General features: G+C 51.3%; 1 protein-coding gene across 20 annotated transcripts in view; it reads right to left on the bottom strand.

Moving 5' to 3' along the window:
* The window catches only part of Nfasc (neurofascin), a 179665-nt gene that overhangs the window by 9624 nt on the left and 150710 nt on the right, over positions 1-19331 (bottom strand). For 8 of the 20 annotated variants that reach the window (XM_029478655.1, XM_029478658.1, XM_021158882.2 and 5 more), the window contains 5 exons: positions 18920-18934; positions 13647-13883; positions 9859-9975; positions 8497-8649; positions 1810-1941 (listed from right to left, as the gene is read on the bottom strand). In XM_029478655.1, coding sequence (XP_029334515.1) covers positions 1810-1941; positions 8497-8649; positions 9859-9975; positions 13647-13883; positions 18920-18934 — 654 coding nt within the window. The remainder of the gene's footprint in view (positions 1-1809; positions 1942-8496; positions 8650-9858; positions 9976-13646; positions 13884-18919; positions 18935-19331) is intronic. The other 12 variants (XM_029478716.1, XM_029478712.1, XM_029478694.1 and 9 more) reach the window with 3 other exon arrangements.

Here is a 19331-nt window from a genome sequence, read left to right on the forward strand (position 1 = left end):
GTCACTAAGCTGATTCTGCCTCCTTCACACCCCACAGGATCTTTACACCCCAGCTGACAGACCTCTCAGCTCCCTGCCATTCCTTCTTGAAGTTGTCCCAATAGACACTAGAGAAAGGATCGTCTCCTCTGCCGAAGGCAGATATTCCCTCGCTCAGCCCTTTCTGACGTTTGCTCTGCACTGTAATTACCTTTGCATGTTTCCTCACTGGTGACAGAAGCTAGCTATGGGGGACTGTGTTTCTCCAAAGCTCTGAGCAGAGCACTTGGGAGGGAGGCTGCATTCTCTGACCTCTGGGATGAAGGTGCTTGCCAGTGAGCCTCTCTTGTTAGCATCCTCTCTTGCCCTATATGGCCTCTGAGGTGATGACATAACCAAGGCCCATTCTGCTATGCTGTGGTTGGTCCTTCAGAGCTAGCAGTAATGTTCAAGACAGACATCCCCCTCCGGCCCCCCATATTGAACATCCAGGACAGAGAATTATATACCGTACTTTTTGATGCAGGAATGGGATAATCAACCCATTTGAGAGGTGAGAACAGGCCATAGAACCTGAAGCCTGGTACCTGGGTTACCCATCTGTCTTCTGACTGTATGAGCTAATTCCCCAAAGCTAGAGGGAAGGGAGTGGTCTCAGGAGAACTTTCTAGGCTGGGGCACTTTCTGGGAGGGCAAAGGCAGGCTTTAAGTTTATCTGCTGGGTTCCTCAGGGGTTCGGGTCCCCCTGATTCACTAAGTACCTCCATGTCTGGGCCTCTATCCAGCTATGGCTTTCTTTCTTGCAGAAGAAAAAAAAGTCTAAATATAATGAAACAAAGTGAAAGAATTCCCTACTCACCACTGGAATTAAATTTGCACCTCCCTCACTGGGCAGAGGCAAAGTGTACTCACATACATAAAATAGATACATCTTAAAGAGAGAGAGAGAGAGAGAGAGAGAGAGAGAGAGAGAGAGAGAGAGAGAGAGAGAGAGAGAGAGAGAGAGAGAGAGAGAGAGAGAGAATAAAGTCGATCCCCCCCCCCATTCCCTTCATTCTGAGTTTGGCCATCTCACACACACCACCCCGGAGGAACAGCATCTCAGAATGGGTCTGGTGCTGGAGCTCTAGGTCAGGGGCAGTTTCATTCTTCAGTCAACAGTATGTCTACTCTCAGGTTATCCTAACTCCTGTCATTTCACCCACCCTGTCACTCTGCCTCGCTCTTTTCTGACAGAGCAATGTGAGAGCTCCTTATCCTCGACACTGGAGGCTCCTGAGGCACAGGAGAGACTTGTTTCTGTGGGACTCTAAGGAGGGGTTGGCGCGCTCTTAGAGACTGCCTGCCTTACCCAGAGCTGCTGAGTCTGTGTTGATGGGCACCAAGACAAGCCTCAGCAGGGTGTGGCCGCCACTGGGATTCTGTCTTGGTTATGCTGCTTCTGTACTGCCCCCTGCTCTCCATGTTGAACATGGCCACCTCACTTCCCTACCACCCTGGCACAGGGTCTCTTAATAACTCTCAGGCTGAAGAAAGCCCCACTGCCGAGCAGACGGGAGCTAAGTGAAGGAAGGGAGGGCCAGCCATCTCAGTAGGAGCTGCCATGACTCTCTGGAGCTGTCTAGATTGCACCATCTATCCTTCTGGGGAAAATATAATGAACACAATTGCTTGCTGGCAGCTTCCAGGAAAGACCAACTATGCCACAGGCCTGAAGTTCTAGGCCTAAAAGAGCAGAGATTGGAGCCTGGATCTGGCCAGGGTGGGGATGGATGGGTGGGTGGGGCTGGTGATTCCCTGGAGGGCCTGACCACCCGCCCCACATCTCACCTGGGTACTTGCCACCTCGACTCCTCTTGATGAAGCAGACGATGAGAAGGATCAGCACCAGAAGGGCAATGGCACACATGAGCCCGATGAACCAGCCCTGGGTGGCGATGTCTGCCTGGTTATTGGTGTAAGCTGGCAGGGAGGGTGGGAAGCAAACCGTGAGCCATTGCTTGGGGGAGTGGGTGAGGAGGGGTAGGGAAGGCGCATGGCTCTTGTGCAGCTTTGCCCTAGAAGCTACTGCTACCACCTAGCAGCCCTCTGGCCCAAGCCACTCTGCTCGGGGGACAAAAGAAAACAGTAAAGAAGCCAAGGACCAAAAAGATCAGAAAAGAGGCAAAGAAAAGGGGTTCGAGGAGCGGAGAAGCAGAAGGCTGAGCAGCCCTGCAGGATAGAGACGTTTACTAATGAGGAGGCACGACATTCTTTTTTTTTCTTTTTGGTTTTCTGAGACCGGGTTTCTCTGTATGGCCCTGGCTGTCCTGGAACTCACTTTGTAGACCAGGCTGTCCTCGAACTCAGAAATCTGCCTGCCTCTGCCTCCCAAGTGCTGGGATTAAAGGCGTGCGCCACCACCGCCGGGCTCAAGGCACGGCATTCTTATAGACTGCTCGCACTGGCCACAGCCAGGTGGGCCAAGCGAGGCCACACTGTCTAACTGTGCTGGAGGACACCTTATAGGCACAGCCTCTTTGTTCATTGGGCTTTGGCAGTGGGTCCTGGGCCAGATGGAGGTTCAGGTGGCCCTGTGCCTTTTCAAGCCTCCCCATCTGGACTGTGTGCTTTCAATGACACCAATTCATGTCCAGGTGCCCAGGTCAGGCAGGTGGTGATGCTCTCTGTCCCTGCATGGTCACCTCACAGGGTTGCTCTTGGTGGCCCGTGACAAGCCAACATGCCTTCTCTTCTGTCCATGCCTGGGGGTCATCGCACAGATCCCTTTGTGGTCTGAAGGGAATACACATTGGTCTAAAACGGAAGCCCAAGAGTCCTTTGATGGTGTCCATGATGTCCAGGGGCCGCGGTTTGGGGTAGTGTGCTACGTATCTACTCACCCTTCATTCTGTGGACTAAAGGACAAAGGGATACTTCCCGAAACACGGCCTTTCATGGGGACTGAGAATCAAGAAGGGAAGAATCCATGGAATGGGACATATCCAGAGCCCTGGGAGAGCCCTGGGAGAGCCCTGGGAGAGTTAGGTGACAGCAGAAATATGACAGCCCGTGGACTGATTCCCAGTACCAAGCTGCCTCCTAGGAAGCATGCTGGGCCTGTGACACCCTGTGTCTTTGCTCCTGGGTACATTTTACCCTTTGCCTGTATAGGATACAGAAATGGATTCATAAGTCTTCTCAGGGCCAGGCTGAGGACATCACACCAGGAAGGCTCTCTCGGTGAACAGTAAGGAGTAACAAGCAGGCCTTCAGTGGCCCCCCAGCAGCGAAGTAGCCGAGTCCACAAGAAATGTGGCTGTTAACACCCTGAACTGTGTATGCTGCGGAGAAAAGGCTGAGCCCATTCCCATTCCTGTTTCGATTCGGGGTTCCTCACACAGGGACCCCAGTCCCCAGGAGGTATTAAAATACTTCCTTGCTTCAACCCTTCAAACTTCCTAATCGCTATGAGAGAAAAGCCTCCATTCCTCACCCAATCAGGCTGTATCACCTCCCCTGTGCATCGCACTCCATACTCTGACTTGCATGCCTGCCTCTGGACCTCTGTACCAGCTGCTCTCCACTGAAAAAGAACAGTGATTCTCTTGGCAGTGATGTTGCTGCTTAGCTCTTGTCCCAGAACTAGAGGAAGACATAGACCCATCCCATCATGCCTCTGCATCATTTTGCTGACCTCTGCTGCCCAGAGTCTAGCAATCCTGCTACTCCTATTTTGCCCTCCAGACTGTGCACCCCTTCCCTGGACCTGGGGCTCCCAAACCCACACAGCCTCTGCAGTTGTCCCTTCCTTATGTGTCTAAGGTCTTTCCTTTCCTTCCCCACTCCAGAGTTTAAGTGGGATGCAGCTTGGGCTTGGAAGCACAGGTCCCAACGCCTCTTGCTCTGCTCTAGAAGTCTTCTTTTCCCATAAAAGACCCAAGAACTCCCGGCAGGTTCCACTTCCTCCTCTTTGCTCTCTTCTTTCTATGTCTTAAAACACAAATCGGAAGGAACCTGTCAGACCTTCTGAAACAACCTTGTGCTGCTCAGGAGGTGTTGTCATCTCTCATGGCCTCCAGGTCCTGCCAGGTCTGCTCCTTGATCACAGGATGCTGACTGGGTTGCTCTAATCACCATGTCTCAGCTACCATTGCGAGTGAGCTACCCTCTCCCACACCTGCCCCCCAGCCCCCGACTCTGACCTCAGGCAAGTCTTGACTTCTGGCTGGCAATCCTTTTAATCATCTTGGCATCCACAGCCAACTCCACAGCTGTGAGTCCATCACTCTTTCCTGACCCCTTGGCCTGAATTTCCAAGCATGCTCCACATTCAAGGGCTGTTGTCAACCCCTCCTACACAACTCTGACACTTGATGTGCAGCACCTGTGCATTTTGGTACCCGCAGCTGCAGTGAGGTTAGTGTTACCACTCCTGTATATTCTTCAGATAATGCCTCTCTAATTTCCTGCCTTGTGGCATTCGTGCCTGTCTGGCCTTCCTCACGCCTCATTCACACCCTGCCTAAGATTCCAGATTGCTTCCTCCCTCCTGACTACTTTTCACAGTCTCCCTTCCCTCAAGAGCCTCTGATCGCTCCAACTTACACCTTCTCTGGCCTAAGCCGTCACTCTCTATTCCATACAACTTAACGGTTAATTCTGTGTCCTTGTTTCCAACAGTGCTGTTCCAGTCTCAGGGTGTCTCTGAACTAGTACTCAGCAGAAGGCTAATTCTGTAACAAGTGATCGGTTACTACTTACAGATGAACACACCGACCTAATTCTAATGTAAGAAAGATAACCTGGGGCCCCACTCTAGGTTCTCCCCATACCAGCCAGTGGCCACATGGACGCTCCTGTCTATGTAGCATGCCTAGGCAGTAGGCGAGGGGATTATGTCACTTGTGTTTGGACAGTGGTACCCACATTTTGCAGAGAGGTTGGTTTGCATCTCTGCAACGACCAGTTTGCACCCCCATCTTCCTTGTGTTTGTTCTGATACTCTGGCAGCCATCTCCACGACACGCCCTTTTGCTTCAGAAAGAAGGTCGTGACGCCTGGGGAAAGTCGTTACAGGGGCAGTTTAGAAAGCAACAGTACCTGACAGTACCAGGCGAGGTTGAAATGTAGCTTCAGACTTGATTGGGGTGGGGTGGGAGTAAGAAACAAAGATGCTTGTGAACTTCAGACACAAAACCAAGTGAGATCAAACCTCCCTCCAGAGAGAGTGAGTTTCTCAGGAACAGAAAACAAGAGCACAGCAGAATGATCTCAGCTTAGGCTGAGAGGAAGTCATTTCCACAAGGCTCCAGAGTAATTACACTCGACCACCAATGCCACACTCAATTGATCTGCTAAACGGGTGCCGAGGGTCTAACGCTATAACCTTCAAAGATAGCAAAGACGCCATTTATACTCCCTGACTCCAACTGGAAATGACAGCAGCGGCTCTTATTCTGCCTTGGGCCTGACAAGGCCAAGTAAGACTCTGGACTCTTGCTCTGGTCAAAAAGCATTCTCCTCCAAGCTGCCTAAGCCATACCTAAAGCAAGGCAAGTCTTCCCAATCCCAGCCAGGGAAACTCTGTCTTGTAGCAAGCTTCCACCTAATTATTCTATATACTAAGCTGTCACATAAGGCAGCCTTCCTATGGCAGGCAATGTGTTTTGAGACCAGGATGGAGTACGCAGAGAAATAACTCCCTCAGTCTGGTTTTGTCTGTGCCTTGTATCGTCTGAGCCTGTAGTCACCTCTACCACCTTAACCCTGGGTGGCACTTAAATCACATTTGCATCAATCCTGCTGCAGACTCTGAGTCATATCAAGGGCTAGGCGTGGTCACAGAGGCAATTGGCAACTTGGGTAAAATGCATCTCTCTGAAGTTGTCTACCATCCTGCGGACTGCTGACAATCTCGTTCTATTCGGATTCAAACACGAATGAGTTATTCTGGGGGCTTTGGTGCCAATTCCAATTTGGGGCATATGTTAATTTTACATCTCTCCGGGAAAGTCCATCCAACCACAGCCTCTGAACTATTTTTTTAAAAAATGGGAAATTCACTTCCTAACCGGCCAGTTCATCCAGTTCCCATGCCTGGCTGAAGGAATCTGGTTTGGCCATAGACGACATCACTCAAGGTCATTCTAGAAATGAGTGAACAAATAACGTAGCCATGATGAACTTTCTTCAACACAACATGGCTGCTCTCCCTCAAGTACCACGCCACCCTTCTCCGTACACACGCTGTCTCATCCTGCAGTCCCTCTGAGCTCCCGAGCTCTGGGAAGCCTGCTGCTTGAGTTCTGCTTGTGCCCACCCCTCATCTCAGTAGTGGAGCATGGGAAGGCCTGTGAGAATCCAGGGTCATATATCTGTGGCCTGTCAGGTTTCTGGCTTCAGAAGCTTTAAAAAGGGGGTGATTAAGTTCCCAGTGGGATCTTTCTGGTGAGGGTTAGAAAGCCTGTCTGCATTCCCAGAAGTCCCTTCTCCTTCCTTCCTGAATACTGAGCATGTCATCTTTAGACTACAGTGATGGCCTGCGGTTGGCTAAAGGACCTGTGGTTGGCGCCCAGATATATTCGCAAAAGCTTTGCTTCGATGAAACCCAGAGATGTGGGAGTTTGTGTGGGCTTGCCCCTGGAGTCCACCTACAGGAAATTGCTTTTGACACATATCTACAGGCACACACAGACTTCAGAGAGTGATAATATTTCTCTCCCCCCATGTGGACTGTACGCAGGAGTTTCCAGATGACCTCAGAGGAAGCAGATAACCTGAACTCAGAGACAAGTTACTGGGCCTGGATGTTCCCGCTCGCCTGAGAAGGGGTCTGGGGAGACTTGTTAATGCTATATGCTTCTGTGGTTCTTAAGGCTGGCAAGCAGACTGGGCCTCTCCAGATCCAGCACAGAGAAAGAAAAATAGATATCGAAGATGACATTCAGAACCAAGTGTCAAGCCATTATCACTGTCCTCCTCCTCATACTGCATGCTTTATACTTGAAACAGATTAGGCCATCCCCAAAGGCAAGGTTTGGCCCCTTTCTCTCTGGCTTTCTCTCCAGGTCTTATCCACGTCACCGAGGTGGACAAAGCTCTGAAAATAGGCAGTGCTGGGTTTGCCTGCATCTCTTGAATAGAGTTCTACCCTCGGGTGTCATCTTTGTTTCTTGCCCATGAGCTAGACTCAAGCTTGTCAAGAAATAAATCAAATACATCCAAAAGCTTGGGATCCCCAAGCAGGTCAGAGTCCAGCTACCTGTTCTGCTTGGTCAGCTGTCCAGATGCATGGCTTCTCACGGAAACACAATGGCCTGGGTGCTCACTCAGACATCCTGCCTGAGTGAGCCTGGCTCATTTTAAGCAAGGAGCTGCACATTCAAATTCTGTGGCCTGGAAGTGTGTGGGACTGGGAGAGGCCCCCTAGGGAGACACATCAGGAGGGACCAGGCTAGAAGAGCTAGGATGAGTCAGAGATGCAGATGGACAGTGACTCCCTAGATACAAGCTACCAGCATCAGCCTTGTGCGGCTTGGCGAGGGAACAGTAAGTAATGAATATTCAAGTCAACGTTTAGAAATTCAGATAAATCATTGTGGGGTTCCCCCCATCCTGTGCAGCTAATAACCTGCATCTGACCAAACCATCCCTAGAGGGACGGCTGGCTGATCCTTTTCTCTCTTAATCCCTTTCCCTACCCCCCTTAGCCCCAGGGTTTAGACTACAGGCCACTTGGCTGTGTCTGTCTGATTTGAAAGACTCACCCAAACCCAAACACTCACAGACAAGCAAGGGCCTCTGTGGTTTCCAGACTCCTGGTTTCCCCCACCAGCAGAGAACATTCTAAACCTGATCTCTCCTGAGCCCGAGGCAGCCTATAATGAAGATGCTTCTCTAACCAGGCTGACACTCTTACAGAGCCAGACTGTGGTCCTAGCCCTAGCATGATTGAAAAACAAAAACCAACAGCCCAAACTACTATTAGGCATGACAAACTGAGAGTGAAATTAAATAAGAAAAAAAAAAAAAAAAAGCTGACATTGTCATGGCAACAACATACACACTGATCCCAGGTTTAGTTAATCAGGAGATTTCTGAATCAAGACCCCGGGTTGGCCTCCTCCCCTCATTCTACACATAGAAAGCAAGCTCCCAAACAGTGGGGGCACAGTGCACAGTTCTCCCGCAGTCCCCAGCCCCACCCCCCACTGACCAAGTCTGTGCATGCACTGAGCTCTTTGGTGGAGGGGGACTGTGCATTCCCTGTCCTCATTATTCAGTCTTTTGTTTCCTCTGATCTGCTCCCCCCCTACACCCCCACTCAGTCCCCTGGCTCACAGATCCTGGCTTGCTCTCCACTGGACATGCACACCTGACTGCTTCTGACTTCCTGCAGGTCAGAGACACGCCATGCAAGGCAAGGAATGGGGTGGAGATGAGACCTGTTTCCAAGAAGAGACAAGCAGGAAGCTAGGGATGAGGATGAGATGCGCTCATGCTTGCAGGGGATGGCAAGGCCAGATCCCCTCTCACCTGTACTGGTCATAAAGGTGATGACGGTACTGCTGATGCCCTCGTTGTCCCGGGAATACACCCGCAACGTGTACGTCATCCCGGGAAAGAGGTCTGTCAGCTGTATAGGCTGGGCCTGGGCCTTAACAGGGACAGTTTTTTTCGTATGGTTGCCTGGGGAACAGAAACCTAGGTCAGCTTACAACCAGGCACCAGGAGCTGGAGAAGGTGTTTAGGTTCCTGTTTATCTGTCAGAGGCAGAGAGGTGGGAAAACCGAGGCTAAGGCACCCCAGGTCCAGTCCACCACACAGAACAGGCAGTTCCAGCATGCAGCTCTAACTCCTACATGCTGTCTCCCCCTGAAGTCTTCCTTCCTCACCACGCACAGTCTTAGCACTAAGCATATCAAGATTGGCTGTCTCGGCCCTGAAGCATGTCAGCTGCCCTGGCTGTGATTCGCTTTCTGGGAGGGCCAGCATGCTGGTTAGTAGGCCACATGGTTAGTATCTCACACGGAGGTGGCTCTCACTACACTCCTGGGTTCTTCTCGAACTCTTTGCCACATTGGCATATCAGACAAAGTATCTACATCTCAGGGCTGTGGGAGGCAGTGGTGGTGGCAGGAAGCTGAAAACAACCAGACCTAAATAGGGATGCCTGAGGCTCTAAAGTCCTCCTCCGACCACAAAACCTAGCGCCAGGTTTTCATCTCCTAAGAGATCTTGGGGGAAGGAATAACCGGGCTGTGTTTTCCGGCCAGTGTATTGGCGTCATTACTCTTGCCCACGTGAGAGAGATGTGGGCTTCACCCCGCAGGACCAGGAGCCCTGCCTTGGCGAGGGCAGATGTTTGGAACACGCTCTGCAGTCCATTCAGTGTTTGATCCCAAGCTCTGATAGAGTGTGTGGGTAAGGGTGAACCACTGGCTGTCTGGTCTGTGACTGCTGCTTCCTACTAGTCTCTGCACTGAGAGTACCTGCAGCTCAGGTCTGTGGCCTGGACAGTACGGCAGAGCCATCAGAACATCCTGGGTCTCGGTCAGATCAACCCAGAAATGAGACCAGGCTCACTTTAGGACACTCAGCATCGTTATTCTGGGTAAGAGTGGACACAGGTCATAGTCCACGTATCCTCCATGACACATGCTACTCAAGGCCTTTGCTAATGGCATCAGAGGTCCCTTCCTGCTCAAGGCTGTGTGTTCCTTCCACCTCTGCTACCTCTGGTAGGGATCGATTTCATGAGGCTAAAATGAAGCCAGGCTAAAAGGCTTCTAAGCCTGAGGGAGTTCAACAGGATCTCCTTAATGGGCATCTAGCACGACTCTAACCCACCAGCGCTGTGCCACGGCCGCCACGCCCATCCCACATAGCAATGCTTACTGTCGATGTACTCAACCACAAAGTCAGTTCCAGGCCTGAAATTGTGCTTCCAGGTGATGTTGGCCCATTTACTGTTGGGGAGCACTGTGACGTTCCAAATGGACTGCTCGTCGGGGGCTGGCAGAGGACGGGTTAGAAGAGGAATTAGTGGTGAGGACAGAGGTGGCACAGGAGACTCAGAGAGGCACATCCATATACATGCATACTCTCACACCCAGAGCCTGCTGGGAAAGGGAGGGGTCAGGAAAGGCTGTGCACTTAGCCCAGTAGAGCTACAGGCTGCGGTCTTGATAGCCACAGGCCAAGGGTAGCTAGCTACCCAGCGCTGAGCAGGGGCAGCCAGGGGACCTGTCTGCATGTGAAGGAGATCAGGAAGCTGTCTCTCACACCTCACAAGATGGGGACAAGAGTAGGCTGCTGGTCATTCCACTGATTCCCTTATTTTGGATTCCTTGCCGTAGACCGGAACAGTGCAAGGAAAGGGGCAAAGAAACAGGCCCTGTGGTCGGGATGCCAGCAGACAGGGCGAGTAGGCTTTTTGTTTCCAACCAGAAGGAGAGAGGTTGCTTTTGAAAATCAAGCAGATGTGACTTGGGGTGGGGCTCAGTAGCAGTGTGCTTGTGGGGGGCACATGGGTTCCACACCTCACCTAGCACTGCCAAAAATCACGGAAGAATAACTAGCAGCAAATACTAAATACAGGCAGGGTCCCCTGGCTTCCTGAAGCTAGAGAATACTAATCCAGGCAGGTGCCCTGGATCTGAGGACCCCTGATCAATGAAAGCCTGGACAGCTGGTACTGTGTGGCCTAGAACTTCAGGGTCCCTAATCCAGTCGGAGTTGACATCCCTGTCACAAGCCAGATGGGACCAAAAGATGCTGAGCTCTCCTCAGTAGCCCAACCTTAGTGTTCTCTATACTAGAACCCTGCTTGCTGGCTTCCCAGCCATATAGCTACTGAGGCTTCATCTCCTTATAACAAAGAGGACGTTAATTATCAAGCTCCGGGGGTCTGGGAACTACTCTATCAAAGCCACAGAGCTGTCTGAAACCATAGCCCCGTTGTCTATAGAAGAACAGAAGCAGCCTCCCATTGCAAGAGTCCCAGAAGTCTGATTACCACATTTCCCAGCAAAGACTTAGCAGCAGAGGACTAGCCGGGATGCTTGTAGTTCAAAGGCTTTACAAGCATGGCTCCTGTATATTTAATTAGAATGCAAGGGGGCACTGTCACCAACTCAGTTGTCAAACATACATGAATAGAGTGTATTGACGGTGCATTTATGCATTATCTATCTGCCATGTGACTGAGTCTGCAGGGCTGGGGAAGTGATAAAAGATTTTCTGATTTTCACTTCAAAGAAGTGTTTTTTCCCCTACTGCAATCCTGTCAGGTTGCCCCAGGTGAACACAGTGTGTGTCAAGAGAAGGGCCGAGAAAGGCGCCACTAATGGCGGCAGAAGGCCTGCTGCCTGGGAGGGAGGGGGACAGGCTGCTTCTCTGCTCTATGATCCATTTTGATCACGCTGGCTCCTCTCCTGATTCCCTCTTCCCGGAAGTTCAAGTCTCTTGTAGCAGTAATGGAGTTGGTTAGCTCCACTATGGGGGGTGTCTTTCTTTATCCTCAGTCCAGGACTCTATACAATAGCATTTGCATCTACATTAAACGGTCTGACCTCCAAGGTAATACTGAGTCAGATCTGATGCCCTCAAAGGCAGTGAGGTTCAGGGTGCTCTTAGGAAAGGCCAAGTAGCTATGGCAGTGACAGAGATGCTTGTCGAGCAAGCCTGTCAAACCGAGTTAGGATCCCCCAAACCCAAACAGAAGTTGAATACAGAAACACAAGGGTCCGTCACTACAGACCAGGAGACCCGAGGCTGAAAGTAGACGAGTGTGAAGCTTGCAGGCCCTGTGTGTACAGCAGCAAACCACAAAAGACCGTCTCAAATAAGATGGAAAGCCAGCATCGACACTTAAAGCTGTTTCCTCTGATCGTCATGTATGTATCTATATTCACACACGCTAACGTGCATACACACACACATTATATACACAGAGAAAAGAAAAACCCAAGCAATGGGAGACCAAGATGATTTTGAGGCGGGGACCATATGGACAGGCCAGAACGATGACTGCTAAAGAACTGTGGTGTTCAAAGGGGAGGGGCCCAGAAGGCGAACTCTGCGGGGCTGTGAAGTTCAAAGGGAGGCCATGATCAGCATGCACTGTTCCACCGGCTCCTGGCACATAAGAGCTAGGGAGCAGCACCCAAATCTAGAAAATAACACAAAGGATACCCTGCAAAAGGAGAAGTTATGAGACACTTTATGTGATGGTAGAAGACAAGACGAAGATGAAATTCCATTTAAAAGATTCCCTGGAAGCCGAGATACTTCCCGGTTGTCCCCAAACTCCCCATAAGACTGGGGCTGAGGCCAGGCCCTCTGTGGCTTCAGACAAGGCCTACACCTGGGCAGTGAGTCACGGGGTCACAGGGTCAGTCCTGCCTGCTGTAAGAATGATGTTTCTAGGTCAGGAACTGCCAGGGCGCAAGGTTCCACTGTTTCTGGATTCTTGGCTCAACTCTGTGAATTGAAGCACTTTGAGGATTCAAAAAGCCTTCCTCTGGTGAAAATCCCTCATTGTGTCCTAGAGGACAGTGACCCCCAAGCCGCTGACGGCAGCCTCGCCTGGGCTGACTTTGCCCCTATCCTCCATGTTTACACTCCAGTACTGCACCTCTCAAGCAACTCAGCCTTTCCGCGGGCTGAGGGGCTCTGCTGTGACTCACCTGCCTCTGCCTACAGCTCACGTGACACCAGAGAACTGAGCAACCGCTAACAGGACTGTCCAGCCTCCACCTGCATTCAGAGGCTAACAGGCAGGTGGGTGGGAGGCAGTGAGGCTGGGAGGTGGGAGGGACTTGCCCAAGAAGCAAAAGCCACGGAGGCTGGGGGTGGGGATGGGGTGTCTAATGATTCTCCAGGAATGGGAGCATTCTGGAATCTTCCTGGAAGTCTTTCTGGCTGCATCAGGCTATTTTTATAGCTGCCTCCTGGGTGCCGGAAGTTAGGGACCCCCTACTCTTGTGATAATACGAGGTTGATGCTTGGGATTCAGAAATGGTTGGATTCTCCAAGGATCTTTGCATGCTCAAGGAGCAGGGCTCTGGAGCCCAGGGGCCCTAAAGCCATCCCTAGAACTCTTGCAGTTCCTCCTCCAAGGAGGAGTGCTTTAGGAGTGATAGAAAAGCGATGGAGCATCGCTAGGCCTGGGAACACCATTTCCTGCACACTCTATTAAAAAGAAATACCTGCAAGGAGTCCCTTGCAAGGAAGGGGCAGGGGTTCCAGAGACAGAGCCGCATGGTACAGCAGCCACTCCCTGCTCATCCTCCTGGCCTCTGTCCCTAGAGGTGGACAGACATGGTGTAGCCAGCAACTCTCTTGGCCAGGTACACAGCCATTAGAACCTTCCCCTCTCACCACTTCTCTTCTTGAGTACCCATCCCTGGCTGGCTACTTGGCATATGCTTGGGATGCTCTCTGAGAAGCCTGTAGCCCTGTGGAAGATCTGATTAGCATTAAAGGAGTACTGGGTGGTGAGTGACCACCCGTGTGTGCTCAGGACAGGGTCTCTAGGCCTAGTTTGCAATGTAAAACATGGCAGGGCTGGGTTGGTAATTGCCACTCCAAAGCCCATCGCTCAGTCAGGGAAGTCTGGGTTTGTCTGGAGAAGCTGGGAGGTGGACTCAGAAGGGGTCAGGAGCATGGGCAGTGCACAATACCGGTTTCGTGAATCTTAGTCCCAGCAGTGGTAGTGGGAGGACTCTCCGTAGTGGTGGTGGTGGTGGTAGCGGCAGTGGTTGTAGTAGTTGTGGCAATGGTGGTGGCGACGGTGGTAGGTACGGCGGTTGGGATGATGGGAACTGTTGTGGCTTCACTGGTGGCAGCAAGGGCAGTAGCATCAGTACTGCTCACAAGGCCTGTGGTACCCACAGTAGTCGGGGGCAACGTGGGAGGAGCTAAGAGGGAAGTGTGAAACAACCGAGTCTGGTTGGTCTGGTAGCACACAGCTAGTACATCTGGCCCCCACGTGCAAGGCAGGCAGCCCAGTGGCGAGATGGGCTCAGAAGTCAGAAGCCCCCCCAAGCATCCGCACTGGTCCAGAAGGACCCCAGCAACCAACATACAGCCATGGGTGAGGAAGAGAATGAAGCTGGTGTGTGGTTCATTTTCTTCTCATGGTCTGTGTAGCTTTAAGCACCCAGCATGCATTCAACCAGGAACCAGGAGAGTGGTCAAAGGACACACACACACTAAACCATTTGAACCCCAGGGATGGCACAAACTGTGGGCCACATACCACCTACAAACTCTCAGAAATACCAGACAGGTCCAGCCCTGGAGCCTTGGCTCAGAGGAGCGGTGGGCAGGAGGCTGGGCTCTGTCCTCCAGGGACTCGGAGCAGGCAACCACTCCCTGTTCTTCACTCTTAATTTTCCCCCCACCCTGTCATCTCTGTGGTTTCTGTCCCCCTCCCCTACCTCTCCCTTCTTTGCCTACTGATGGCTCCCCCAATCTCCAACCTAAACTTGCCTTTCTGTCCACAGACCCTGAGTCCTTCCTGTTCATATTCAAACCCAGAATGGATGACAGTGTGGCCTGTGATGGGCAACCTTAGCCTCCCAGCCACAGAAAGGCACGGAAACTGCAGGATGAAAGAGCTGAGTGCCAGCTCCCTCTCTGTGGAAATCTCCAGAGAGGCTCAGCCAGGCTTTTATCTGGGCTGACTGCTCCTGCTCCACCTCCATCTAAAGAGGCCCTGGGACCTAGTCCACAAACTCGGCCACCTTTTCATAGTGTTCTTCTTCTATTGAACAGAACAGGGAAGCTAGTGAGGGTCTTCTCCTTGTTCTCCTGATCAGTCTTTGTTGGGACTAACAGTGTGAGGACGACCAGGCAAACAAGAGAGAGCAGAGCGGTCTCCCTTACTGCATCACTGCTAATGATCTGAGCACTGTCTACCTTCTCTGGTGGTGTTAGCAGTAGGCAGAGACTAAGACATAAACAGTAGCCCTATCTTTGGAGACATAGTGACATGCTATTCTGCCTCAAATCTCCTAAGACCCTGATAAATAATATCCCCTGCATCTCCCATCCTGACAGAAGAGGGCAAGCCTAGGGATGGAAGCCAGAGAACTTTCCCCAGGAGAATCAGGCTCCCGAGTCTAAGACGTTTCAACCAGAATGTGACTAATTTTACGTCCATGGGCCTCCATGGTTATAAGTCCTATAGGGAAGAAGGGCGCATTTCCAAGGTCTCTGAAGCATCCCTACGTATAAAAGCAGAGCTATTACTGAGCCCTAAGTGTGGGGACTAGATGACCATCCATTATGTCTCAGAGAATCCAAGGGAAGTCCAAAGTCAGTAACAGTGTAGTCCCCAAACCCCAGTCTACTTCAGGCATCAAGAAAGTACCAGAAGTATCTGATAGGGCACAGCAGGGAGCAGGAGAGAAGCCTCCCTGTCATTGTTTTTCTAGGGTTCAAACCCAAGGTAGCCCTAGGCCAGAGAGTCAGCTCAGTTCTCTTAATGCTCTGCACGAAGGGCTTGGCTTATCCTACTCATCAGCATGCCAGTGGAAGCATGAATTCACAAGTAGACACTGCAGAGATAAGTATGAAAGTACTAAGTAGACATGCAGAGACACTATGAGGCGAAGCTCAGTTGTCTCGGGGCTGGGTCTGTATCCACCATGACCATAACCACAAGTGAGACAGAGGAAGAGGTTTTGTTCCTCTGGATAAGACAGTTCTCACTTAGTTCTTTATGAATAATGCATCTTCTAGTACTTTCTGGGAGATGAGAGGTTCACAAGGTCCTGGGTTTTTTTTGTGACTATTTAAATGGTGTCATGAGAAAATACTCCTCATAACTTAGGTCACTGCCCCGCCCTGTCATAGAGTCCAGGAACCTGGGTTCCTTTCCTTCAGGTACAGAGGCTATACATTTTCCAGGGCCCATGAGTCCAAGTCCATTTTCCTCAATGGTCTCCAATGACTGCTGGTCCTTTAACATACAGGGACATATACTCACATCTCCCTTAGTCCCTCTGTATCACGTGCTTTCCAGGGCATTTCAGCAAGTGCCCTTGGGACAGATATGATGAGAGGTTGGACTAGGTTTTGAACTTTGTTCAGCAGCTTGAAGATAAGGGTGAGAAGCGACCGTGTGGATGCTTCCAGCCACATCCCCCTCCTCTGACAGCCACTCCTACCATGTATAAAGGAAGGCATTCTCTGTGGTGATAGTTCCTGGGTTCTTCCCCTGGGGCTGTGGCAAGCTTCAGAGTATAAGTGAGAAGGGGAAATGGGGAGAGAGGGTGGGAGCTACTGGAAGCCCCCAGGGGTGTCCCCAGTGAAGTTCCGTAAAGAGTAGACCTCCAGAGGCCACAGCTGGTGAATCAGCATGCCCTCAACCCACTCATTGCTATGTCTGTTATTCCCAGGCTGGAGGGCCACAGGATACAGGGAGGGCAAAGCCAAGAGGAAAGGCACCACAGCTGGAGAGATAATCATCCAAAGCCTGTGACAGGCAGGCAGGAAGGGCATGAGCTTTTCACAAGGGAGCTATGTATTGCTCAGGCCTGTCAGAGCATTTCAACCTGGGACTGAGTTAGGGAGAGGATGGAAGACTGGTGAGCCCTGAAGAGGGGCTGGCATTAACAGAGGGGGCCACAGGTCAGGTAGACATATTCCTGGGTTAGAAGTTGTGTCTAGCCACAGCAGGAACTATGAGTGTGGGAAAAGCCCTGGCTGGTACTGATTGGCGATCAACAGCTGGCCAGCAACCTAGAGAGAGCCATGAATGTCCAGTACCGAAAATGGTTTAAGGAAGCCTAGATCTGGAAGCTGAGAGTCTACCAATATAGGGAAGGCCAACCCTATAGACTGTCTTAGTCCCCAGGAAGACACACAATTAAGGACCTGAGCGTTTGGGGGAGTACCGTGTAGAGATGGAGAGGCGACACATCTTGCTCATTTTCTCGTTGTCCTAAACCCGCCACAGAGCTGAGCTTCTTCTATCAGCAACCCACCCAACCTTCACAGCTCTGAGCTGAGTCAAAGACAAGAGCAGCTGCCAGGCATTCCAAGATGGAATGTTCGGTCCAAGATCGTCCACATGGCACGAAGACTACCCCAGCCAAGTCGCAGACTGTTAGACAGATGGGAAGCAATCCTAGCAGACTGAAGATACAGGTGGATGAGAGGGATTATCGTTGCCGGGTGATAGAAGAACTGATCAATTTGGGGGGAAGTGACGAGGTTTGGTGAGGATGAGAAGGAAGAGGGTGGAGGGCCGGACACCACTCCCTTTGAATAGACCCAAGCTCTACTGGCCCCAGAAGGTGTTGTGCACGCAAAGCTGACAACATCTGATATAACTGGCATGTCTCAGTTACCAAAAAGTACAATCTGCCCGTCCCGTGTGTCATGTGGAAGTTGGTGCCTGGAAAACACACTTGATTGACAGCAAAGACCCAGGGCCCATCCTGCACAGCATGCTGAGTTTAGATCGTTTAAAATTGGAAGGAAGACATGGAGGGGGAGTTGGAATGACACGTCTCCTTGCAACTGCAGCTCAGAGGAGGGCTGTACAGACTGCCCTCTGAACACGGCAGACTTCTTACTGCTGGATCCTCTACACAGGGCCTGGAGTGCCCAATGAGAAAGGAGACAGGAAAATGCTTGACCAATGAATGAGCTTTGAGTGGACTCACCCCAAGTACCTGTTGTCTCCACTGGGGAAGAGACTCACACATGAGCCAGGAAGACAAGGTGACCCTCCCTCTAGCATGGCAAGAATTGTTTGCTCTGTGGTCCCCAGGCCTTGGACAATTTCTGTGACTCACATCCTGGAAGAGGGCTTGTGGGGGGGAAGCACTGGCCTAGCTGGCTGGCCTGGTTACTGGGTAGGAGGATGAAGGCTGATAATTTCTTAATACTGGTGGATCTGGCTGGCAAAACATGAAACCATAAGGGGGTATGCAACAGAAGCAGAATCAATGTAGGAAGCAGTGGGCGGAAATAAACGGGCGTTGGTAGGAAGCAAACCAAGTGAGCTAGGAAATACAGAGCAAGCTCGGATTCCTGCCTGGTTCTTGATTCTCTCACCTAAAGGTGTGTCTTAACAAAACTTGTTTCTTTATGCAGGCTCTCGTGTACCCTGTAATGCCCTCATCTCCTAACTTGTGGGAAAATCCAAGCTCAGAGGACTAGGAAAGGAACCCAGGTAGCCCTTGCCTAGTTTCTCTGGCTTGAGGGCAGCCCTTGGTAGAGCTTTGATGGCCCTCAAACCAACAGCATGAGGACTGGAGGGGAAAGTTGTTAGCAGGTGGGCTTTTATCACAGACCCACCTGGCCAGCTCCTGACCCCAAAGGAGGGGGTCTGTCTCCATACCAAATACTGAGGAGCTGAGTTCCTGGAGTCAAGACCATCAATCCCTGACACACATTGAGGCTCCAGGCCCTGGAGCCCTGGTCTCACTCAGAGATGTGCTTGCTTATTCTCACTGAGTGGAACATAATGCTAGCTGGTGGAATGGCGCTGGGTCCCCCATGCAGCATGCAAAGGCCAGCATGCAGTGTGTTCACCCTTTCAGGGGGATTGTGGTGTCACCAGGGCCAGGAGCCAGCTGTTCCCTCTATAGCACACCTTCTAAGAGCATCTCTATGATCAGAGATGTCAGGTCCAGCAAGGCTCAGGTGGCCACAACAGGTTTTCTCTTGGCTTCAGAGGGTTGGTTCTATATGTGAGACCACTTCCGAGCCAGCCTCTTTCGTAAGGACAAGCATTATATGAAAGGAGAGAGCATGCTCACATCCTCTAGTCAATGCTCTCTAAACACCTTCCTTTCAAGTTTGGCTTCTCCACTGAAAGGGTGACCTGGAGCATGCTTTCAGCCCTCGCCACTTCCTCTTGCTGGGCTCTGGCCAGCATGGGCTCCATCTGCACTGCCCCGAGCCATGCCCGTTACCTCTGTTGATGGTACAATACCTGCAGTTGGAGTAGCTTCAGACACAGCACCCAAGATGGCCAGAGAGAGAGGGAGAGAGGATGAGAGGGAAGAGAAAACAGCATAGGTGAGACCACAGAAGAGAACAGAAAGGGTCTGGCTCCAGCCTGACTCCAGGGGTATGGCCAGGTGCTAGATGCAACCCTGAGGATGCTAAGTGGTGTTCAGGGAGTCATGCTCAACCCCACCGGAGCTAGGTGGGTTGCTGTTATTCCATCTGGGACTTAGAGACCTAACACATTTCTACCCATATTCAAGGGCTTGCCATATAAGAGGTATCTGCAAGGCACAATTCAGGCAGAGTGTTATATTCCAGCTTTTCCCCCAAGGATTTGTCCTACCCTGGCTGGGCTAAGTGACTCTCTATGATGCCAGGAATTGAGGATAAAGATG

This window comes from Mus caroli, chromosome 1 (genome assembly GCF_900094665.2).
Source record: "Mus caroli chromosome 1, CAROLI_EIJ_v1.1, whole genome shotgun sequence".
NCBI lineage: Eukaryota > Metazoa > Chordata > Mammalia > Rodentia > Muridae > Mus > Mus caroli.